Genomic DNA, 25,182 nt, shown 5'->3' on the forward strand with positions numbered 1-25,182 from the left:
CTTTAGCCACCTCATCCTCTGCCGTCCCCTTCTTCTTTTGCCATCTATTGTTCCCAGCATTAGGCTCTTCTCCAGGGAGTCCCTCCTTCTCATTAGGTGGCCAAAGTATTTGAGTTTCATCTTCACTATCTGGCCTTGTAAAGAGCAGTCAGGGTTGATCTCCTCTAGGACTGACCGGTTTGATCGCCTTGCTGTCCAAGGGACTTGCAGGAGTCTCCTCCAGCACCACAATTCAAAGGCCTCAATCCTTTGGCGCTCAGCCTTTCATATAGTCAAGCTTTCACAGCCATACATTGCAACTGGGAAAACCATAGCCTTGACTATACACACTTTTGTTGGCAGGGTGATGTCTCTGCTTTTTAGTATGCTGTCTCGATTTGCCATAGCTTTCCTCCCCAGGAGCAAGCGTCTTTTAATTTCTTGGCTGCAGTCTCTGTCTGCGGTGATCTTGGAGCCCAGGAAAATAAAATCTGTCACTACCTCCATTTCTTCCCCATCTATTTGCCAGGAAGTGAGAGGACTGGATGCCATGATCTTAGTTTTCTTAATGTTGCGTTTCAAACCAACTTTATGGGGACTTCCTTGCTATTTCTAGTTAAAATGGAATTTCAAGCAAACCCAGTGAAGGTTCTGGGGCAAGAGGTTCTGGGTTCTGGGAAAGTGGATGGAGGCATCCAGTATTCTTTTTCTGGGCAAGGTCCTTGGATGACTCAATTCCATGTCTTGTTGGATGAAGATGATTATTTAGTTCAGGCCAGGTTGGGACTGAACCAGTCTTGATTGCCTTGGTGGATGCCCTATCCTGGGAACAAAACAGGGGGACTGGGTCCTTGTTAACTGTGCTGAACCTTTCAGCAATATTCAATTCCATTGACCATGGTAACTGCCTGGGGACTTTAGCCGAGGGAGAGGGGTGTATTCCAGTGTGCTGAGTTGACTTGATTGTGCACTCCCAGAAAGTGGTGCTGGGTTAAACTGCCTAATGGCCTCTGGGGTTCCTCAGGGCTTTGTTTTCCACCTAAGTTCTTAGCATCTACATGAAGCTGCTTGAAGAGGTCACCTGGGGCTTGGAGTGGGCGGGGTCAGGTCTCATCTGACAATACTGTGCTGTCTTTTTGTCGCCTGAGGTTGTGGAAATGCAATTGTGATTCCAAGCAAGACAGAGGTGCAGTTGCTCTTGGAAAGACAGCCTCCCATGTCAACATGTGATCATTTCAGATGTCCTTCTGCATGTCCTACCAGCAAGGGGGAACATGGGATAAGGCATTCTCTTTGCCAGCACCCTCCTGAGGGTTGGCCTCTTCTTTGTGCAGTTGGGCTGTTAAAATGTTTTTGTTCCACATGATGTTTTAGTACTTTCAGTGTATTAGCTCAGCACTATTTAAAAAATTAAAAAAAGATAAAGCACCTGGACCAGATGGTCTCATAGTGATGTATTACAAATGCTTAGAAGAAAAACTAATGTTGCACTTCAAAGAGTAATGAACTAAATTAATAAAGGGACATCATTACTCCTTTCTTGGGAGGAAGCCCATATAACATTGAAGGTAATGATCTCACAACTCTATACTCCTACAGACCTATCTCACTACTAAAATTCATTTTTTAAAGTTTTAAAATATTTCACATCTTAAATTGTTTTCAGTTTTAATGTTAAGCCACAATGTGGGCTTTATTTGGACTGAATAACTACTCATACAGTTGTAATGAATGAATGAACGAGAATAGGGTCTCTAAGAAGAGAATAGCCATGGGCAATTTCCCATGAGCTTAAAAAAATAAAGAAGGCTGCATTGGACTACTACCAGTATTGAATGCCTTAATGCCCAAATGCAGAGATCTTTCTACAAAGGGGCATGTTACATGCATACAATTACATGGAAGAATTTTTTTTACACACACTGCTGTGGAATAGATGCTGGGCTGGGTGTGGGACCAGATCAGTATAAATTTGGAAGCGACGGAGAGACGGGGTGGATTTTACTGTTGAAGTACAAGAGCACTTGCAGAAGCATAAGGGTTAGCTCTGCAGGGCGCCAGGGTTAGAAAAGCTGGTTTAGGCCATGCATGGTGAAGCAGATTTTTCCAAACTGTAGAAAGCTATTTCCTCACTTAGCTGCAAAACAACTTGAGGGAAATGGAGAAATCAGCTTCAGACAGAGAGCAAACACAGCAAAGCCTCAAAGCATTCTAGAAGAAGTTATATATTTACAGAAGCTCTTCAATCTTTGCATTTCAAATGATGTTTCAACTATACTATTCATCAGGAACAACTAGAGAACAATTCACAAAGCATAATTCTACATACTCTCATTAAATTTTAAGCACAGTGATTATACACAAGGTATACAATAATTCCTAGTGGGCCTTAGGGTAGATAAATGTGTAAGTTCACTTCCCATCTTGTTATTAGGACAATATGTTACTACTATCAAAATGTCAAAGAACAGGTTGCAACCATTCTAGTTCTTTGGAACTCTTCCTGGGGCTAGAAAGATGAAAAAAGTGGGAGGAAAACAACTGTTTAGCGCTGACCGTCATCACTGGGAACCATCACAGCCCTCGACAGACAAGGCTATGAATGTCTGCTACCTCTCCTAATATTGGGAAGCCCATGACTAAGGGCAAGGAGATTCCTGATGAAGATTCTCTTCCTGCCTTTTTCACTGAATTCTATGGCAGGTCCAAATGACGTTGACGTCCTGTGTTTTCCCACTGCTTCTTCCATTCATTTCCCTTACTATTAAAGAAGAGGAGCTGGAACACTTGCAGTGTTGCTTAGCCTTCCACCTGTTTCAACATCAGCCAGCCTTTCCCCCTTGTCCTACTTAGTGCTTTGTTTCCCATCCAGCCCAGGAAGCAATTCTGGAGAACTCAGAGGTAGGCATTTTGTGCCATTTTGGTTGACCTAATGAAGATGTTGCCTTAGTACAGCTTTAGGAATCTAAATCTGCAAAACTTCTGATAACATTTTACAAAGAAGTCATATGTATGATCTTTTCATGGGTCATTTGAGATGGGCTGACAATATGGACTCTGACTTAATCAGAAAAGGTACTAATGCTATTTCTATGGAGGGTATCTTCCTTTTCACTATGACACTGAATGAAGGAACTTGAAGGGGTGTCTGCCACAAAATGTTGCCGCGTGTAGTAATTCCAGAATATTCTGTTCTCTCCCTGCTCTCAGACTTTCCATTCCCCCTGCAACAGTCTGTCATCATTTTGTGCTCTCAGAGCACACTGAACTAGGCTGTTCCCCCTCTTACAGTTTTTCTTCTCTTCCTTTTTTTCAAATCTTGTCATTTCCCCAGGCCTTCTTTTGGGTGGTGCTGTTTTGGCAGTGTAAGAAGGGCACAAGCATGGAGTCTGTGTATAATGTGTATTCACATTATACAAGAGCTTGGAAATCCACTGGGCCAGGCCAGACTGAAAGTTTGTTTAAAAGAATGGTAAATCATAGACTATGCTTGTTTATGAAATCTTTTTCCCTATAGGATTATTTCCTCTTTCACTTTGTGATATTTGCTGAAGCCCATCAAAAGCACAATTAGGGAAGAATAAAAAGATAAAGGTAAAGGTTTCCCCATGACGTTAAAGTCCAGTCATGCCTGACTCTAGGGGGTGGTGCTCATCTCCGTTTCCTAGCCGAGGGAGCCAGTGTTTGTCTGCAGACAGTCTCTGTGGTCATGTGGCCGGCATGACTAAACACCGACGTGCACGGAATGCTGTTACCTTCTCACCAAAGTGGTACCTTTTTATCTACTTGCATTTGCATGCTTTCGAACTGCAAGGCTGGCAGGAGCTGGGACGGAGTACGGGAGCTCACCCCATCTGCAGATTCGAACTGTCTGCCTTTCAATCAACCAGCCCAGTGGCTCAGTTTAACCCACTGCGCCACCGCATCCCTTTAGGAAAAGACTACATTATGCATAATGAACACTGACCCAGAATAAAACATGTTTGGGTAGTTAAATGAAGACTTGTAGTTTGAGCAGGGATGCCCAGGGAATCTCTCTGAGGTGGGGTTTCCATTGGATTCCCTGGGCTTCACTTCCTGGACTTCAGTTTGTTTTGTGGCACCCCTGAAGGCCCTGAGTTCCTGGTGAGTGTGCCTAGCCTTCGTGGAGGCTCACCAGGAGCTGAGCCCCTTTCCTATGTGCACTGCAGGCACAGCAGTGAGTGGGGAAGACAGTTGGTCACTGGGAATGGTGGGCATTGTGGTTGCTCGCAGCTCTTCTTTTCCACACCCTGCAGCTGCTCCTGATGGGGAAGGTTGCTGATGAGGAAGGTTGCTGGTTGCCTAACCAGGGCCCTGAGAATATTCAGACTTCCTCTTGGCTCAGCTTGCTTTGCAGGACTGAACTGAGCCCAAGGAGAACTGCTTTGTTTACCATTTAGAAGTGTGAAGTGCTAGAAGGGGAGATTCGGAAAGGGTTCATTCCAACCCTATGTCTCAGGGATTTCTGCTGGCCTATCCATAGCTTGTTCTCTCCAGAACTCTAGGACTTCCCAGAGTCCTTTGCACATATGCAGGAAGGCCATGCAGCTGGTAAGAGGAACAAAGTGCTACCATAGGGCCACTGACCCAGGGACAGTGGGATCATATGCTGCTGGTAGGAATTACGGGCTTCAATAGATGAAGAGCAAATGCAATCGTATATATGTTTGCTCAGAGGGAAGCCCCATTAGGATTCATTCCTAGGTAAGTGATTATTTATTTATCTAAAGTTTTTATATGCCATCCAATACAAAAAAAATCTCTGGACAGCTTACAAACGACAACAAAAACAACCTTGGCCAGGGCGACTTATTTTATATTGTTATTTTTTGCATTTTAACTTAATGTTTGTATTTTACAAACATTTTAACTTAATGTTACGTTAAGTTAATGTTTTAACTTAATGTTTGTATTTTAACTTAATGTTGTGAGCCGCCCCGAGGCTTCGGTGAATGGGGCGGCATAGAAATGTTTTAATAAATAAATAAATACAACATAGGATCATGGCAAATATCTTGTTCACATGCAAACACACCTTGGCCACTTTGGACATGCTAGAAGAGTCTCAGTGTGAACCAGGGTTTAGTTTCAGAAATGCAGAAAATGTAATGTCAGAATTAAAATAGAAACTTCCCCTTCATGTCTTACCAGGTCGTGTGTATGAGATGATCACGGTATGCATACTGGAGGGTTGTGCAGGGCACAACTATGCCTTGTCCTGACACCCAAAAAAGGATGATGAGATTATGTGCATAAGGATGGCACTGATTTGAATTCGCTATTCGTAAATGTATGTGCATGGGTGAAGCATTCCTCAGGAAGGAAGGAAGATTTGTTTAAATTATTTTTACTCATGTACACACTCCTGCCCACATAGAACTTTCCACTGAACATGAGCCAATGCAAAACCACAGACAAAAACAAGTTAAAATAGGAGATGGATACACATTCAAGTAGCAGCAGCATTGAACAGTTAAGACTCAACAGGCTTCCACAATTAAACCCACCAAAGGCTTTAGAAAATAACAGCGGAAGCAAGGAAACAAAAGGCCCGCTGAACAGGAAGCCTTCATTAAAAAGGAACAAAAGGCAAGGGCAGGTTCTTAAGGAGAGGTAGAAATGTAAACGGCAGGACAAGCACGCGCATTTTCAACATGGCGATTGAGGGCTGCAGGTCCCTCTTCAAAGTTCATTGTGTTTTAGGCAACTTGCTGCCGCATCCTTCATATATAAAATTTATGAATGTCCCAACATTCATAAGGACAAAAAGACTGTATACATAATAAATGACAGTATAATATCACTGAGGAAAGTTTACAAGACATACAACCATGGAATAATGAAATATTGTACAATATGGTTCCTACTACCAAATAAATTAAAGACTCCTAGAAAAAAAAGTTTAACAATGTCTAAAAATTCGATCAAACAGATGTTTTTCCATTGCTTGCATTTCTCAAACATTTTGAACTTGTCCCTGATTACCATTATGAACCGCGCTATGTAGCCCTCCTTACGCAACACTAATAATCTGCTACACACATAAACATGTGGGGCTTGTAAAATGAAGTACTGTTGTGTGCAAAGATATGTGGAATGCGGCATTAATTTAAGACTGGCATGAGAAGAGGAATATAAAGATATATCTCATACCCTTTCCTAAACATTTTCACACACACATATAGGGGAAAAAGAATTCCAAGAACCCAGGAGACATTCAGTCCATCTAGGCCTTGGTTGGAGTCTATGGAGAAATGTAAACTGGCTACTTATATATCTCATCAAAAAATAGAAAGTGCATCCTTAAACTCAAAGACATTGATTTGCATGAAATGTGCATATGCTAATATATATGTTGGACTCCAAATGAAGAAGCATCTGCATCAGAAATGCAGAACATCTTGCCACAGTGAGAAAGACCTTGACCATATACCCTGCTTGCCTGTTCAGTTTGCTGTCCCAGTGCTAACTGTTGACGAGTAACCAAGAGCTCCTCATTCTCTTCTGGTGATGTTTCTTTAAATTGGACTGGATCTTGACTGTCCTTTAAACAAAGCACAGCCCTCTGAAATGCAGGACTTTAAAAGACCAATTTAGCTGAGGAAGAGTTCACCCACCTCAGGATCCTGTCCTTCTCTGGAACTACACCTGCCATCTTCACCCATACACACTACCCTTGAAGGAGGCCTCTTCTGCTGTTTGAGAACAGCCATCTCAGTAGGTAGCTTTTTCACCCAAATAAAAACATCAGCATGGTTGGCAAACTGTAGTACAAACCTAAAGGATTGTGTCCATTGATTTCTGAAAGGTGGACAGTACTTGGAACTGTGTAATTACCTGGTTGAGCGAAAGATATTTTTATATCCTTACTGCTCATCACTTAAAAACCCACCAACTTTTGGTGAGAAGGCTGAGCTAACAGCAAGTTATAAGATGCCTATTAGCAGGAGTTATTTATCCAATCAAAGCTAACTTTTTTTTTTACTTTTAATGGGCATTGCATTTGTATGATATCAGGATCTGAGACATAATTAAGACGGTGGCAAAATTTAAGCTATAAATAGCTGTTTACATCACCATTCAGTCATGTCACACTTGTAGTTATTACATGATGAATGTGGTTGCTCTATGAGGCACAGGATGCTGGGTTGACTAACCTGAGGCGTGTTGCCAACCGGCCTGCCACTGTTACTCTTCTTGTTTTATCATGCTCAGAAATGCAATGGCCTTCCAGCAAACCTTCCTTTACTGCATCATGAGGACACCGTGACAGCAGGGAACGTTGCCCCGCAGTGCATCCACAGGCTCTACTGGTTTTCTTGACCAGAACCAGAGGATGCAAAACCAAAAGAAATTCGGCGAAGCCAGTTTTGCTGCTTAGCAGCACTTGGGCACTATCCAAGGAAGCTGCCTTCTCCCAGGTCAGGCCATTTGTCCATGTTGTCCAAGATGGTTTATTCTAACTGGCTGTGATACTCCACGCTCTCAGGCAGAGAAGAACGTTTTCCATCTCGAGTTACCAGGTCTGGTTCACTGGAGAATCCAGGGCTGGGGCCTGGGACTTTCTGCATGCGACGCAGGTTGCCCTTCCCCCGAGTTCCAGCCACTCATACGCTGTACCTGGGCACCCCAGGATAATATGAGAGGCATGGCTGCTGGTGCAAATGCATGCTCCATGAAAGTGTTTCGTGCTCTGAGTGCAAGTGCAGCACACACACGGTGCTACTTCATTATGGTTCCATCCCTGGAATAAGGGGCCACCAAGATGGGTGGCTCTATTTGTTTTGCGGGATGCATTCGGCAAGAGGTGTGAGGCTGCAAGCTCAGAATGAAATGCAGACCTCAGTAGAATGCCTTTTGTCACATTCCTGCAAGTTGTGGCTTCAGCAGCGCAAAACCTCTGTACTGATTGGTTCCCCAGCCAAGCAGCCTGCCACAGGAAGTAACAGGTTGCCGTCTTCAGGCGTGCAAAAGAACATTTTCTTCACACAAGAAAAGCATTCTGTGCACGCCTGGGATACTTTGCCCCTAGATCTTTTCTTGGATGGGTTGTATACCCTTGTATAGCCTTGAGCAGGAAAGAAAGTCTGCATATGCTCAGAGGCATTCAGTACAGGCATGTTTTTCAAAACAAGAATGATGTACGTGCACAGCAAGTGGGCCAATCACACTTGCTCAGTGGGCAGAAAGATTTGGCACAGTGCTCAGTAAAACTCTTGTGAATGGCTGGACAATGGGATCTGAGAGTAGAACTTGTAACAGGCACAATTATCCCTGTACTTTGTTCCTGTTCTAATACACACATGATTTAAGATACTTTGCTATTGTCTAATACCTGACAATATTTGCCCAGTGTTTGATTGGCCGGTTGACTTAAGATTGATTCAAGGAGGCCAAGATTCCTTTAGCCATATCACCCACTTCTGCCTTTGGTGCTACGGGGAAGCACAGGCCTTCATTAACATTTCATTTTAAAACATGTTAATGAGAGATGGTAAGTGAACGTTGCCAACATCGCTGGATACTTGCTGTCCGCCAGACCTAAGTGCATTTCTCTTCCTCGCACAGCTTTGAAAGCATGACCTGGAGCTCACAGGTTGTGCCAAACGGGCCAAGACGCATCCTTGTCTTATTTGGAGCCAACCAGCCCTGGCTGCCCAGGAGAGTCAGTGTGACTGTGAGCAAGGGGAAGGATGCCTCTTTGTGTTTGGCTCTGCTAACTTCACTTTGTTCTTCATGAGCACATAGTCCTGCACAAACGTGGGCATGTACGAGAGGGGGATCCACAGCAGTTTGGCGTCCATGCCCGGGCTGTAGCGTGTCCTTGGCTGTTTGCTCAGCAAGGCATGTTCCATGCACTTCACAACCAATGAGAGGCTTGAGTTCTGACACAGCTTAACTAATTTTTCCTTCTTGACTGTATCTGAGGAGAGAGGAACACCAGTGGGAGACAAAATACTCAGTAATGGGATTCAAGACATAATTCAGTGTTTACTGGGGGTTAACATCTTATTTTAAATTATAAAGCAATGGAGCTAAATGATTTCTTCATTGCATGTAGCAATGACACAGCACTAACAAGATCTGACAGTTTTATTCATCCTTTTCCTACCGTACTCTAGAAGAAATTCCACTGGTATGGCAGAGCCAGACCCAGTCTGAACAGCATGGCAACGCACTGCTTGTCATGAGGTTCACTCATGACAAGCAACCCTGTGTGGTTTCCATGGTGCCAGGGTGTTTTGGTGTTTTTTTGCCTGGATTGTTGTGTGTTGTGAACCTCTGCACTGTTTAACAAACTGTGGGCTGTTGATACAGTGAATGGGAACAAAATATTCCCATCATGGCTATTGAACTGGCAACTCCTGTTGGGATAAGCAATCCAGGAAGGCTTCAGCCCTGGTTTGTTTATTATGGCACCTGAATCCAGAACTCTGGTTTGTTGGAAGACACTAAGCCAGAGTTGGGACCCATGGTTTAACCTGAGCAGCTGCGAATCCACATGCATGCCCACATCTGCTTGTTTTTTCAGTCACCCAATCACTGCATGTGAACTGGGTCCAACAGTGAGAAAGCTGAATTGGCACTATGCGAAAAACATCACTATGGTTACTTGGAGATCGGAAAGCTTTTCCCCACCCTCCTTCCCCTCCCATTTTATTGGCCTGGTGAGTTGTAGGACACGGAAGCCACTGCCATGGAGGGTCCCAAGAGCCCATGCTCTTTCCATCCTGATGCACTGCAGAGCAGAGGAAGGGAGGGAGAGAGGCATGAAGTGTCTTTGCCTGATGCTGGTGTTACCCCAAAAGACAGAGTTGGTGGGGAGGGAAGGGGACGGCATGGGAGGGCAGGGAAGCCAGGAGCCCTTATCTGGCCCTGTCGTTGGTTTTGAGTTGGAAAAGATGGTTTGTTGTGATGTGCTGTCAGCTGTATCCAACTTATTGCAATCCTATGAATGAACGCCCTCCAAAATATCTGTGACTTCAAGGCTGTGGCTTTTTAATGCAGTCAATCCAACTTGCGCTTGACCTTCCTTTTCTTCTTCTCCTGTTGACTTTCCTAGCATGACTTTCCCTAGAAAATGGGTGGGGGAGCTTCAGTGGTTGCCTCTTTTGTTGCACACTTTACAAAACCTGAAAGTTACTTCCCAGCTGGGCTTGGGTGATGTGCCATGGCATCACAACTTCTGACTTTTCCAGAATACCCTTCTTTTATACCCTTCATCAGCCAATAAAAAAACCAATCAATAATGGCTTACCTTCCTTTAAATAGTTCTCACCATACTGCCTCTTGATGTCCTGAGGAAGATTATTCCAAATGTCCACCTTTTCTTTTATGACCTTGTTTCTGTTGGAGAGTTCTGTTTTGAACAGCCCAGGTTCAATGCAAGATACTGTAACTCCAAAGGGTTTCATGTCCTGTCTGAAAAACCGTTCATATTGTCATGAGCCAAAACAAACTTGGAAGTGCCTTTCAGAGAATTTGGGCATGCCTTAAAATGGCTAGTTCTCTCATCTCTATAGAAATCAAAATGAAAATTGTATTCTCACATTCCCGCAGTTTGTGTAGTGGTTGGAGCTACTTCCTTGGGGAACAGGCCCCCTTCCAGATGTTTTAGACTACAAGTCCCAAAAGCCAAAGCACCAGAGATTGTGGGAGCTGTAGTCCAAACCATTTGGAGGACACTAGGTTACCTTCCTTGTGTAAGAGTGTTAGACAAGTTGGAATCAAGGTGCAAACCTACTCTCAGCCACGATGCTACCTTGGTGATAGCTTGGCCAGTCATTGTCTCTCAGCCTAACCTGCTGCACAGCATCACTGTGAAGATAAAACGAGGAGCGGAAGACGTGTGTCTGCTGCCCTGGCCTCCATGGAAGAAGAGTGGGATTCAAATAAATTAGAAGGACATTAGGCAGTGTGTGCGCACATGTGCGAGAAAGCCTTACGAATCCTCTAGAGATCACATAAAATTTCTCATATTTAAGGGATGACTTAGCAATCCAAGTCATTATGGTAAATGAGGTTTAAATCAGGCTCTTGTTGTGCATTAATTTTATATTAACGGCTCCACTCTGTCCTGGGGGATGTGGGCCACTGTGCTGTAACTTTGGGAGTCTTGTTTCCCAAGAAATGTACCTCAGGCAACCAAAGAAGAGGTGGGATTCTAGGTGCTAGCATGGCCACTCTTAATCTTTCTGTCATGGGCACTGTTTTTAGGGATGATATCACTTCTCAAGGGTGACCAAGATGCAAAAGAGGAATATAAGCCCCTGTGAATCACAAATTCCTTCAACAAATTCTGAGGGTGATGCTTTTAAAGGTGATACGTCCAATAACCCTCTATTGATAGAGATTTAGATATATTTGCCTCTAAGATCAACATCCTTAGAATTTGTTAGTTGTCTTTGTGTGAGTGTGTATTTAAGATTTTGTTTTCTCTTTGATATGGGAAACTGTGCATGTGTGCATGAGTTTTGCATTCATGCAGACTCTCCAATCAAAGGAAAGTAACCTTCCCTGCCTGCTCTCTCCTTCCTCCCTCCCAGCATGATTTTCAGGTATGAGAACAGGACATTCATTTTAAAGGCCTGAGCACAGTATGAGCACAGTCACAGCACCCTGCATGTGAAGGACTCATAGGGCTCTGTCTTGTCTCTTCCTTCGACATTCCTGTGTTCTCAGGAAGAGCCATCACACAGTCCCGTCTAGCCTGCCCTCCATCTGCCATGCAAACTTGCACACGGCAGCAGAAGTAGCTTGCGTGGAGAGACTGAGGGCCCAGAAAGAGACGGTTACTCTGGAGGTGGACTCTGTTCCTGTGCTCAGTCTGGATTCAATCCTGTGTGCATGATCAAGCCCAAAATTAGCAATAATTAAATTGCTGAGATATTTATATAAAGGATGGCATACAAAGTCTTTAATCAATAATGAATAAATAAACTTACCTTAAGCTGTCAGTGAATGCTTCTGCCCCAAATTTGGATGGACAATAACCACCACTGCATATAGCTAGAACACCACCAACACTGGTTACGTTGATTATCCTTCCTTTGGCTTTTTTAACCAGTGGAAGCATGTGTAGTGTCACATTTATGAGTCCAATTAAATTAATTTCAATCGGGGCTCTAAAGTGCTCGATAGACAGCCAGTCTGTTGGCGCTGATGCCCCCATAATCCCTGCGTTATTGATCAGGCCCCAGAGACCTGTGAAGAAACAAAGTAAGTTAAAAAAGACGGATAACTAGTTATGTCTGGAAATATATGAAGTTTTTATTTTAGTAGAAAAGTATTTATCATTATCATCTTTGTGCTGAGCATCTGTCCTGGGAAACAGGAGGAAGAGGACAGCCAAGATGGTGAGGGATCTGGAAATCAAGGCCTATGGCCGAAATTGCTGAGTGGGTTTAGCCTGTAGAAGAGAAGATGAATAGAGGCCATGGTAGTGGTCTGCAAATATCCACAAGCCTGTTGCGCAGAACATAGAACAGACATCTTCACTCTGGCTCCACAGGGCAGGACTAGACCCCATGGGTGGAAATTGCAGGGAAGCAGATTTTGGTTAAATATCGAGAGTATGAGTCAACAATGTGATGTGGCTGCTAAAACAGCTGATGCTATTTTAGGCTGCATTAATATTAGTATCACTTCCTAATCATGTGCGATACTAGTTCCACTTTACTCAGCACTGGTTAGGCCTCATCTGGAGCACTGTGTCCAGTTCTGGGCACCACAGTTTAAGAAAGATGCAGACAAGCTGGAAAAGGTTCAGAGGAGGGCAAAGAAGATGATCTGGGGACTGAAAACAAAGCCCTGCGAGGAGAGATTGAACAATCTGCGCATGTTTAATCTTGAGAAGAGAAGATGGAGAGATGATATGATAGCACTCTACAAGGCTGTCACAAAGTGGAAGGACAGGATCTCTTCTCAATTATCCCAGAATGCGGGACATGGAATAATGAGCTCAAGTTACAGGAAGCCAGATGCCAACTGAACATCAGGAAGAACTTCCTGACTATTAGAGCAATACAACAATGGAATCAACTACTCCTGCACTAGAGGCATTCAAGACGCAACTGCACAGCCATCTGGGAGGAAATCAGGAATGAGATGGCTGGCAAACCAATGTTCAGAGAATACTGGGGACGTCAAGCACTGCTCATCCACTGTTCGCTGCTTCCAACATTCATGCTGAGCAAGGAAGGGCTGATTCACACACATACGCATGAGCATCACTTGCCACTTCATCATTTAGCAACTCACTGTCAAATGTGTAAATGGCAGCTGCCAGATAGTATTGTATTATTCTAAAGAAATATGGCAATTAGTCTGTGAAGGCTGTTACACATAATCAAATTCTAGAAGTAAAGCTATAATTTAGTCAGTATCCCATCTTCCCACTTAGAATAAGGCCTTCTCAAGGGCTTATATACAATGTCAAATATTAAAAACAATTCCACAGCTCTTTAAAATGCGAGGGAAGCCAAATCAAATCCATCAGCATAAACATGATTTTAATGAAGAGCTTTTAAATGGAGGAAAATCTTTTCTGCTCAAAAAGGCCCATCATGTGTCTTGTTCGCAAATGCACATTTGGTGTGCCCTTCTAAAAAATGCACATCTTTCTCAGAAAAATGAGAAGCAAGTCAGGTAACAATTGAAAATGGTGGCAAGGAGACCTGAGTTCTGAGGTAGAATTCAGAGACTTTTGGTGAACTCAAGCATTGCTGGTTATTCTATTCCTAAATCTGGGTGCACAACTACAAAAGAATAAAATACATTTTCACTTCCCAAAGCACACTTGTAATGTGTGATAATCTGTATCAAGACAAAATGAGAGAAAGTTGTGCCATAATATGGCTGCTGAAAGCCTGACACTGTAAGAACAACTTTAGACTTAAGGTGGGATTCCTAGGAAAATCATGTTCCAGTTCCACTTTCAATATGCTAATATGTGCCTGTTTGTGTTGTTGTCTTAAGCCATTCATTCCCTTTGTTTTTACTCTCCTGTGCCTCTTGCAAATTGCTTACCCGATCTTTCACCCTCCTCCAAACTGTGGACATAGCTAATAGCATCTTATACAGAATTCCTCTTGATAGTCCCCCATGGGTTACCTATATGCTGCATGTATTTTTTCCCTCTATGGCTGAATAAACTATGTCCTTCTGACTGTATACACCCAGCATACCAGCATTCCTGTTTGTTTGATACTAGCCTTCTCAGAGGTGCATGATGTGATCTTTTGCATGCCTACTCAGAGGGAAGCCCCGCCTTCTCCAACAGGCCCATAAAAGTATGCTTATGACCGCAGCGGATTGCAGCATCACCTTGTACCTCAACATTTCATAATCCACTTGACGTATCCTTTCTGTGGTAGTTCAAATGGGATGATCAGAGAAAGAGGAAGAACAAGGGAATGGTGGTGTCTTGAATATAATGAAATATCCTGAAAAACTTGATCAAGTGGATCATTGTACCAAGTACAAGAAGTGGCCGCCACGCATAGACAACTTTACCTTTCTTTTACAGGCTAAACACTCAAACAGGAATTGGTGCACTGTGCCATTCCCCTTCAAGGCTGCATCACCATATCCCTAGCACTCAAGGAGCAACTATTTCTACTTGTCAAGGTGTACTGGAAGAAAGTCCAACAAAAGAAGAATAGTCGCTCTCTATATTTTGGTGCTTCTCAGACCCTAGTTCCTGAAGGCAATGGCTCCATCTTGAGTTGGCTTTGCCCATCTCTTGCCTTCCCAGATCAGAGAAGAGGAGCAGCGTGTAACTTTTTGACCTGACTCCTCAAAGAGGCAACACTCTGAAGCAAGTCCAGAGCTGGATTGGCTTTCATCTCACCTACTCTGACTGGATAAAAGCAAGCAGGGAGCAAAAACGATGAGGCAGACGGCCTTCAGGAGTAATCTTTGAGGTCATGGCTCAGTCCACCTGCTCTCCCAACTTTCAGGAAAAAGCTTGGGCTGAATGCGGGAGGGATGGGGAGCTAAAGTTGGTCCACAGGTTGGAGGTTCCCAAATCTTCATCCCTGTCTTAGAGGCTGTGATGGTGATAGGGTGGGAAATAAGGGGTTCCCAGGCACGTTTCAGTCTGCATCTGTCTGTAAGTATTATTGTGGGTGCAGTGTAGATGCCTGTAGGTTTCCCTAAAATATAGACCTTGAGTTCAGTCGCCTGACAGTCTAGATGTGTTAATTGATCACAGCAATAACTAGATTCTGAACCTCCTTTAAAACCTCAAAGGAAAAAAACACTCCCCCCCACATAGCTTGCCGGATTCATACCTGGCGGTCTTAAGTATTTTATAGAAGGGTAGCTTCTATGAGATCAAGCTTCTCCTTTCACTCCAGCTCTAATACTATGCATCTCTTAAGGGTACAGGACATGTACCTGCAACTCTGTATTGAGTAGGTTTAAGGCACAATCCTATGTATATTTAGACGGGAAAAAGTCCTACAACTCCCACCATACCCCAGTTGGCAGTGCTGGCTGTGGTAGGACTTTTCTGCTTCAGCATTCATAGGATTGCACCCTCAGTCAAGAGTCCAGACAGCTGGTCACTCACCTTTTTCTCCGACTATTTTTTTTACTTTTTCTTCCACTAATTTGATACTATCCGTGTCTCTCACATCGAGCACCATTGTCTGCAGGTGTACAGAAGCTTCTGTTTTCAGCTCTTCTGCTCCCGTTTCTGTCAGGCAACAGGCAATAACAAGAAATCCTTTCCTATCAAAAGTCAGAGCTGCCAGTTTTCCAAATCCTGAGTCACAGCCAGTGATCAACACATATTTTGTTCCACGATCTAGGTCGATTAAGGTGTCTCCTGCTCTCCATTTCCACCAGAAATAGCAGATGACCGACCACAATAGCACGTAGTAAAACATTCCTATATCCAAGCTATGCTCCTCAGTTTCCTCCTGAAAGAAACAGAAACAAATGAAAGCAGGGGTTCCCCAGGACACTGCATCCCATCAATTCCTTTGCTGTGCAAAAATCTAGAGGAAAAAACAGCCCTATTACACACCCACCTTTGCAGGCTTTTGGAAAAGACTCCTTGGGACCAAAAAAAATGAAACAGCCACCTTGTGTAAAAGCTTTCAGCAGCCAGGACATGGTCCCAGATGTATTTTCTTTTAATTCCAAGAGTACACATTTTTAGGCTTCTGGTCTGTGCACTTCCTTGGAATTAAATGCACAGGACTAGGCCATGGCTGAAGCGCTTTACATTATTTACAGAAATCTTTACAACACCACTGTAAGGTGGGTTAATATTATGATTAAACCTGGAGGGGTGCCAAGGCTAGGAGGCAGTGGCTGCTGAAGTAATATTTGAACCTGCTTGCATTAGGCTACTATTAGCTTTCCCCAACATGGTGCTACCCAGATGTTTTGGATCAAAGTCTGCATTTGGAACAATTGTTCTGAATCAAGCATGTTATGTTGTACAAAGGCAAGCCAAATTATTTTCCCCTTCCTTGCCAGGAAAGTAATAATTATAAATCAAGGGACAATCGTATGCAGTTTAGACAAAAAAGTCATTTTTTCCTAAACACGCATAGGATTGAACCTTTAATCAGAAAGAATTGACTGTTTTTTCCTGACACCTAAATTTGGCTGCTTGAGGCAGCCACCTTTGTGCTAACTGAAACTAAAGCAGGCCCTGTTCAAAATAAAGCAACTGCAGAACAGTATTTAAATCTTTTCTGCACTTACCCCCTTCATGCTGAGCTGTAGTTAGGCAAAAGGGTGTTTCTTTTCTTTAATCTGCCTGGAGCAATATGTTGTCCACTTGTCTTCTTAGTTTAGTTCTTGTTCTCTTGAAGAGCCCATTTCAAAAACTGGATGTGGTGCTACAGATGACTTGGAAGAGGACAGGTGGTTGCAACTGGCTTAACTTCCTTTGCAATTTTGTTCACACAGGCTGCCAAACAGCTAGATCTAGTGGTGCAATAATAACAGAACAATGTGGTTGCTTTTTGGTAAGCTCACGAGCGCGAAAGAATTTTGCAACACTCATGGTCATGATCTGGAGCCTCATAACGAGAGGCCCTTATTATGGGATGTATGTTGTAATGTACAAACTGAACTTGACGATGATGCATTATATCACTATTTTAAAGCTGATGATGAGGAGGAACATTTTCTCATATAAAAACTCTTGTTCTGAGAAGAATAGCCCACCGATTGTGTCATTCATTGAATTATGCATTCTTGATTTGAGACAGTCTTGTGCCTTGTTAACTCAGAATGTTCCAAATGCAACTTGCATATAATAGTGGCGGCATCCAGTGTGGCTGCCCACAACCCTTCAAACTCAGACCATCATGGGCTGCGGGAGGGCAGTGGAGGCAAGGATGGCCTCTGCATTTCCCCAAGCCCCAACCATTGAGACAGCCAATTTCATCTTGTAAGGCAGGGAGCCGGAGGTGCTAGGACTTCTTGTAGGATGGCAGATCCTCACCCTTCCCAGCCCACAACAGCACTGGCTCCAAACTTGGCCATTGTACTTTGGAGCTGCAGCTGGCATAGAAAGCACCACACCAGCCACAAGAGCAGAGGGGAAACGCTCCCAAGTTGGAATTCCAGCTCCACCCTTCGAGCTTTTCCATGACTGGAACTGGGAGCCCATCTTTTTCTGTGGTCATCTAGACAGCTTCCAGAGGCTGCAGGATTGCAGCCTAAATAGATTACTTAAAAATACAAAATGATGAAATTCTTTAACAAGAAAAATAACAATTAAAGCTCACCTCCAGTTAGATCCCAAATGCCTAGTGGAAAAAAAAAAAGCTTTCACTTGTCTCTGAAAGGTGACAAGCCGAGAGAAAAGCCTCCATTTCTCATAGAAGTTGAATTCAGTTCCTAGAAATACATTAGGATAGGTCTCCACTCTCAGATCGAAGAAGACGGCAGAGATACCGCCCCCCCCCCCCGCAAGGATATTCTTCCATGGGACAAGGATTGCAGTCTAAACTCTGCCCCTTGGAGGAATGCGAAGAGGCAATACAGGCTGCCTTGTGGTATCCTATAGGCTGGATTAGACCTATGGGTTGGAGAGGTTCTGCCGTTCAGTATAGGATTCACATGATCCAACTGCTTAGCACAAGTACTCAAGTGGCCTCATTTTGCACCCGTTGCTGAACTATCTGTAAAAAGCCCACCTGGCACCTGGCCACCATTGTCACCTGAGCTCCGCCATTTCTGCCATGTCCTTGAACTCCCAAGCTATGTACTTGGTCCTTCAGGGAAAGTGCAATCCCATTTAGGACCAGTGGCAAAGTTCTCTCCAGAGTTACTTTCAGCTTATCTGGATTAAGTTTCATTTGTATGTCATCATCCATCCAGGTATGGGTTCAAAAGTTCTACTACCTATCTAGGATAGATTGACATGAAAAGCAGAACCAAGTGTTATCTGCATATCGATGATCAACATTGATCAGCGCAAACGTCCAGGTACGGTGACTTACCCCAGTGGATTCACATAGACATTGGAAACTATGGGGAACATGAAAGAACCTTGCAGCACCACACAAACTAGTGGCATGGTTAGAGTGATAGTCCCCCAGCACCACCTTCCAGTATCCCAGGAAGGGCAGGATGTGCCATAACACTGCACCTCACAAGCTCAACTCACACAGACCATCCAGAAGGACACCAAGACTGAGAATATCAAAAGCCATCAAAAGAGTGCGAAGAGGTGCAATTGTATTTTACATTAATCTCAGTTAAGCAAGGTCATTTAACTTCATTATCTCCCTGCTCTCTTCTCAATTATAGTGGTACCTTGGCTCATGGACTTAATCCATTCCAGGACTATGGTTGTGACCCAAATTGGTCATGAGCCAAGTCAAATTTCCCCATAAGGTTCAGTGTAAATAAGCTTAATTTGTTCTGTAACTATTTTTTTTTTTAATCACAAAAATTTGAAGCGGGCATGCTGGGAGGGGGGAAGAAGTGCGCAATCACCGGCGCACTTGCGGGGGAGGCGGGCATGATTGCGGGCGCGCTGGGGGGCAGATGGGCGCAATCACGATTGTCGCCGATGAAGAGTTCGCGACCCAAGGCAAATTTTTTCAGAAATGTTTGTTCGTGACCTGATTTGGTCGGAACTGAGGTGTTTGTGAGCCGAGGTACTACTGTACTCGGAAAGGAAAGGAAAGGAAAGGAAAGGAAAGGAAAGGAAAGGAAAGGAAAGGGAAAAGTTGTCCTCAAAGCTCTGTTATTTTGTCAGATTAAATTCACAGGATCCCTGTACAGTGTGAACTTCAAATACTTGCCAAAAGACATCGGAGAAAAATGAAAACCAGAAGAATGCTTCTGGGAATATAATGGGAAGTGCCCCCCCAACACACACGCACATTACTGGAATTACTGCTAGCCCAGCAGGAATTAATGGTTCTGAACCAGCCTGAAAAATGTGGCAATGCTTATTTGCAGCATGGCTTTCCTGACCTGTCATGTTCTGAAAATGAGTGTTTCCGCTTATTGCAGGGACCACTAGTTCCTGTTGCACAGGTGGCCTATTCCATCGAACTAGCAAAGACTTGGCTCAAAGACTCTAGCAGTGAGAGTAGGGATGCAGAGCAAGAGCAGTTGCTCCACTCCTGTTGAGAAGGCACTCTACCACTGCTTAAAAGTGAATCAATTTATTTCAGTTTATGACTCCATCTTATTTCTTTCCTGAGCTCATGCCCTTTCCCATTGTACTGGATTTTCTGGGTTTACTCTGCAGTCTGTTGAAGTGGTCACCATAAAGAAGTTTCAGCTTAATAAACAGAATCAAAGCTATAAATGCGGAAATAAAAGCAATTTCAGCTGAACTACTGTCCAGCTGAAAATTCCAGGGTGAAATTGGGATCTTAACAACATAAGAAGGGCCATACTGGATCAGGCCAAGGGTCCATCCAGCAAAACCCCCCCAAACCCCCCTCTGTTTACCTTCAAGTTGGTTTCATCTCTGGCTATTTACATGCACAGCCCATGATGACTTGTAAAGCAGTGCTGCAAAAAATTATCCAAGTGCCCTGCTTGTGTAGGCAACACAGACACCTTCCCCTCTTAGCACAGAAACCTTTGAAACGTCTTTTCATTGCCTGATTAACTGGGCAGTTCCCCTACTTGGAAGAAAAAGGCAGCTGTAGCCACCATGGCTGCAAATACTCCCTGGGGGGTGGGGGATGAGTTCAAAACTTGAACTGTACAAGGGGCACACTTCATGTCCCTGCAAATTTTGATGGAATAGGAGGGATACTTCTTGGCAGCCTGTGAATACAGGTGTAAAGTTAACTGGTCTGGTTCAACTGTATTTAAAATGCCCAGAGAATTAACACAACCATCATCATGGTTTTACTCCTTTAAAACATTCCTTTCCCTTGGGGCACTAACTCTTAATTGAACTGTAGCATCCAGTTCTACTAGAAATACTGTAAACATCCAAGGCAACATTTTTCACCACTAAGAGTTTTTACGCCATGCTCAGCTTGTTTCAGCAGGTTGTCCTGATCTAAAGAGAAAGGGCTGTACTCTAGGAAGACAAGAACTGTTACTCTATGAGGAAATACTTGTCCTCCTCTTATTATGAAGCAAGTATTTCCATGCTTACAGTGGTAAGAAACTGACTGTCTGACCTACCTCAGTGGCTAGGATAGGCTCCATGTTCCTTACCAGCAAGGTGATGTTGCAACGTGGGTTCCCTGGTCTGCAGCATCCAAAAGCCACAGGCCTGAGGCAGGATCTGGTGAGGTCACAAAGCAAGGGCCGCTGATGTCACAAATCCAGTGAATCCATGGAGAGAAGAACCAAAAGCCCGTGCGTAGCAGATCACTAAAGGGAGGGCCATGGCTCAGTGGCAGAGCACCTGATTTGCTAGCTGAGGCCCTCAGGCTTGCTGGTTGGGGCTGAAAACTCTCTTGGAGAGCTGTTGCCAGCCAGTGTTGGCAATACTGTGCTACATGGACTAGTGGTCCGTCTCAGGACAAGGCAGCTTCCCAGCTTCTTGTCTGGACCACTTGCATGCTAAGAAACACACAAGTCTCACACTCGCTTTGCAGACACACCTGGGCAATCCCACTCACCACTGCCTTTCTTTATCTTTCCCTCCAAATCTCATCCCTCCTCATTCTTTCCTTCCTTTATCTCTGTATTTCTAAATCCCTTGCTTTCTACCTTCTTTCTTGCCCTTTATCCCTCATCCCCGCCCCCGCTTTACAGATTGTTATATTTATTATTAAGCATGCGTGCACAGGAAACCCTAGGGGAAAAAACAATGTCCTCCTCTTCCCCCTCCCACTGTACTTTCCATATATTGGCATGTGTTCCAGAACTCCCTTCAATCAGACACGCATTGATTGCATCAGAGGCTGGCTGGCCGCTCCTCCGCTTGGCTCTGCAGACTGGACTGCTGCTATTGCTGAGCAGTTCCAGATGCTGCAGCCGCAGCGCAGCCCCGAGACCCATCAGCTGGGATAAGCAGACAGCCTGTGGTGTGTGGCACGAGTGGCCGGGCATTCGCAGAGCAGCTGCCATGCCATGTCATGCTAGACCAGCATCTACAGTGGTACCTTGGCTCACGAACTTAATCCGTTCCAGGACTCTGGTCATGACCCAAATTGGTCGTGAGCCAAGTCAAATTTCCCCATAAATTTGAAGTGGGCACACTGGGGGGAAGGAGGCGGGTGCACTGGGAGGGAAGGCAGGTGCGATTGCGATCATCACCCAATGCGGAGTTCACGACCCGAGGACAAATTTTTCAGAAATTTCTGTTCAAGACCCGATTTGGTAGTGAACTGAGGCATTCGTGAGCCAAGGTACCACTGCATTCCCGTTTCCTTCCTGGTATCAGTTGGTGTTGCCACTGCTGCTCCATTCCACCACCACCTCTTCTTCCAGTCCAAGCTTCCTCAACTTGATAATTCGGACTACAATTCCCAGCATTCCCACCCATTGGCCATACTGGCTGCGGCTGTCAGGAGTCCAAGTTCAAAGCATTGGGAGGGCACTGTGTGCCATTGGAAGAACGGGAAGGAGGCAGAAGAGCATGGCAGCGGTGGACACTTCGTTTTCAATGGCAGGGATGAACCAGAGGAAGTGGGGCAAGGCAGGCGGAGTGGCACCTTGAAGCAGGGCAACCATTCAAGAGAACTGCAGTGCAGAGATTTGGGCTGTTGGCCCAGATGCACAGAGTGGGGTTGCGGGGGCGGTTTGGGAGCACCTGGAATTCCTGTTGGTGAGGGCAGGCAGAAGAATTACTGCGATGCCTGACCACTTAGAGTAGCCTCTGGTCATGAGAGATGGACAAATCTGTCAATTCCAAAAATTTGCAGTCTTATCTTAGTTCATCTCAGATTTTAAGTTCTTTACTCGTCCATTTGGTTTATCATGATCTTTGAGAATACTTTTTAAAAGTTTGCAGGAAAACACATGAACATTTTTAGCACATTTCTCCTAACGCATGCATTTTGTATGCACTTTTCTTACTATACAAATTGTTTGCAATCTTTCCCCCTAATATACTGCATCTTTAACATTATTTCCTCTATTTTATTCTCCATTGTTATTTGGAGAATTCTATTGCAAAATTCAGAGAAGTGTGAATAAGCTAGTTTTGGTTCATATAGTTGTACAAAACTGCAAGATTAGAGAACTCCATATATTGAACACATTTCTCTCTTATGCTTACTGGCCATACCCTCCCAGGTTGAATTTGGGAGTGGATCCAAGGATTTAGTACACCCTAACCATGTTACCCATGGGGGAGGGGTCTTCTTTTTCCGGACAAAGGCTCTCTTTAAATTGTTGAATGAGAACATCATTTCAGCATATTTGAAGAAAAGAAGCCCAGGGATGTCTTTCTTCATGGCTGGTGACCCAACTGCTCTACTATCGCTTCTTCCCCACACATTTGCTCAGAGCACAAACGTTAGCATTTTTTCAGGTGTGTCCTCAGTTTTCTAGGTATCACAGGTCACAACTGGACTCCATCTGACCTCCTGGAACCAGGAAGTTCCTGACTGTGGGCCCATCTAGTCCAGCACTGTCAATAGTGACGGGCACAAGATCTCCAGGGTGTCCAACACCGTTCTTTCCTAGCCTTGCCTGTAGTTGCCGGGAATGTAACTGGGGCCCTTCCACATGCCAAACAGGTGCCCTGCCTCTGAGCACTGCCCTGCCCATCCCTGGAAAGCCACTGTCACGTTCAGTGGCAGGTGGTGCCTGTCCATTTGGAGAGACTGCTTGCCGTGAGACTGCTTGTCCAGCAGATGCTTTCAGCTGGAGGGGCTCGTCCCGTCACTGATGCTTCATACTGGAAACACCAACCTGTCTGTTGATTATCTTAGTGCTGTACAACTCTCAAAGGCAGGGGAGCTCTGGCAGAGGAGCAGAGGGAGAGATAGTAAACCTAGTCTTTTCCTACTCCGGTGCTAGGCATGAAAGCACACAAAATCAGCAGAGGAAGTCTTTATTACACTGCCCCACCAAGTTGAAAACAATTCACAGCACTCTGAATGCAATGAATTTATCCATGTATATTTTGCCCTAGTAATCGAGGCTATCTGCATATAGAAATAGCGTTGTTAGTCATTAGTACGTTAATGACATCAAAAAATGGAATTGGTACTTACTTACCCAGCCAAAGAAGATACTTGGGCTGCCTGTTCTTCCAGGATGGACTCCTCCCAAATATGGCAAGTTTCAGATGATTGGTTGGTTGTGTCTCTTCTTTCTTAAGTTGGAAATAGTCTGTTACTCCAGCACAGAACAATCTTTTGGCCTTATAGATTATGGCACTCCAGAGTTGATTCTGACTCCATCCTTAAATAAGTGGCTGGTTTAGTTTGTCCTAATGAGTCACATTGTTACATAAGGGAGTTACCTTCTATGGGTGAGTCACACTAGAATTTCCTGCTCTAGGCTCATATGAAGGTATGAGTAAACAGCATTTCAGAAGTGTTATTGTTTTGGCAAGAATGTTGTGGTGTTAATTGATATTCGGTGCTGAGCTTATCTTGGATGAAGATGTTATAGGTAATAACGTGGATTGTTGGTCTTTAAGTTCTTAGGATAGATAATATGATAAGTGGTTAGATAATAGTATGATATGGAATTAAGGACAATATAAGGCTGTATGCAGGCATATATGCGAGTATATTTTATGTTATTCTTGTTACTGGCATTAGCAGGTTTTATTTATGCTGTAATGAGAAGATTTATAAATAATAATTATATATTTTTAATGATATTCAGGATTGTTGTGGAGTCAGGACTGGCAGAGTCAAAGCTCTGGGGGTTCTGTCACCCCCTCAAGCTCCCCTGTTCCCTTTGAACTTGTAAGCAGTTTCTCCAGCTGCATTATACTGCTATAATGAAAAGCTTTTTGGTGATAACCTGGTGTCAGCCTGGTGTCAGATTTTCAAAATACCTGCTCATGTAGCAGAAGAAAACTGCCTACACAGTCTTTGTCAACACAGCTGTCTACATTTTGGGATTGTCCTTGGGGGATGCCCAAGGGCCCGTCCTCATGAGCCCCCGCACAATTCACCACTACAAAAATGTGTTGGGCCTGTATTGTTTTATGATTATTGTAAGCCGATTGGTGGGATACAAATTAATAAAATTAAATGAGGCTAAGTGACTCTTATGATGTTGCAGATAGTAAGAATAGAGCCAAGAATTGTGACTTTTGGTATACAGGCAGTCCCCAAGTTACGAACAAGTTGCATTCCTGAGAAAATGGAAATTCAATTTTAAGTAAAATTTCTCCATAAATCAGATCATGTGTAATCGGCCCTCCACAGTCATGGGTTCAGGCATGCAGGACTCCTATGAAAGTGGGAAAATGCAAATATTTCTGCCCACCCGCCCCCAAACTCACCAGCACCGCTTCTTTGGAGCAATGAAATGCCCGATGGGTGAGGCAGAGGGGCCTGTTTTGGAGGCCCCCCCTCTTCCATTTCACTTCTTCTTTCTGTCTTTGGAAATGGCAATTTCCTGCAATAATTTTTTAAAAGTTAATAGACTTTATGGTATTACATTTGTAAGTCCGAATAGTTTGTAACGCAATCGTTCCTAACTTGGGGACTGCCTGTACTTTGGAATTCCTTTGGGCTCTTTAAAAAAATACGTTGCCTTCTATTGCAAGAACATGCACAGAATGAACTTTCCAGGGTTGAGAACGTG

At 44.1% G+C, this 25,182-nt stretch overlaps 1 protein-coding gene across 5 annotated transcripts; it reads right to left on the bottom strand.

The window, feature by feature from the left end:
- Positions 1-5,331: 5,331 nt before the first annotated feature.
- DHRS9 (dehydrogenase/reductase 9) lies at positions 5,332-23,795 on the bottom strand. 5 transcript variants are annotated; one of them, XM_044418164.1, is made up of 7 exons: positions 20,671-21,144; positions 17,757-17,868; positions 16,723-16,947; positions 15,575-15,926; positions 11,946-12,204; positions 10,259-10,422; positions 5,332-8,923 (listed from the first exon to the last, which is right to left on the bottom strand). In XM_044418164.1, exons 3-7 carry the CDS (start codon positions 16,729-16,731, stop codon positions 8,667-8,669), a joined length of 1,041 nt encoding a protein of 346 aa, XP_044274099.1. In that variant the 5' UTR covers positions 16,732-16,947; positions 17,757-17,868; positions 20,671-21,144; the 3' UTR covers positions 5,332-8,666. The 5 variants fall into 5 exon arrangements, with proteins under 5 accessions (XP_044274099.1, XP_044274097.1, XP_044274098.1 ...); XM_044418162.1 differs by having other exon boundaries at positions 20,638-21,144; XM_044418163.1 differs by lacking the exons at positions 17,757-17,868; positions 20,671-21,144 and adding an exon at positions 23,632-23,795.
- Between the last annotated feature and the right edge of the window lie 1,387 nt (positions 23,796-25,182).

The sequence above is a fragment of the Varanus komodoensis genome, unplaced genomic scaffold, assembly GCF_004798865.1.
Source record: "Varanus komodoensis strain SLA01 unplaced genomic scaffold, ASM479886v1 scaffold9, whole genome shotgun sequence".
Lineage (NCBI taxonomy): Eukaryota > Metazoa > Chordata > Lepidosauria > Squamata > Varanidae > Varanus > Varanus komodoensis.

Bases quoted from the DNA above. Each gene is read 5' to 3' on its own strand.
- DHRS9 (XM_044418163.1), bottom strand. The intron at 12,205-15,574 runs GTGAGTGACCAG...GTTTCTTCACAG, and splicing joins AAAAATAGTCGGAGAAAAAG to GTCTCTGGGGCCTGATCAAT. The intron at 8,924-10,258 runs GTAAGCCATTAT...CTCTCTCCTCAG, and splicing joins TGAGAACTATTTAAAGGAAG to ATACAGTCAAGAAGGAAAAA.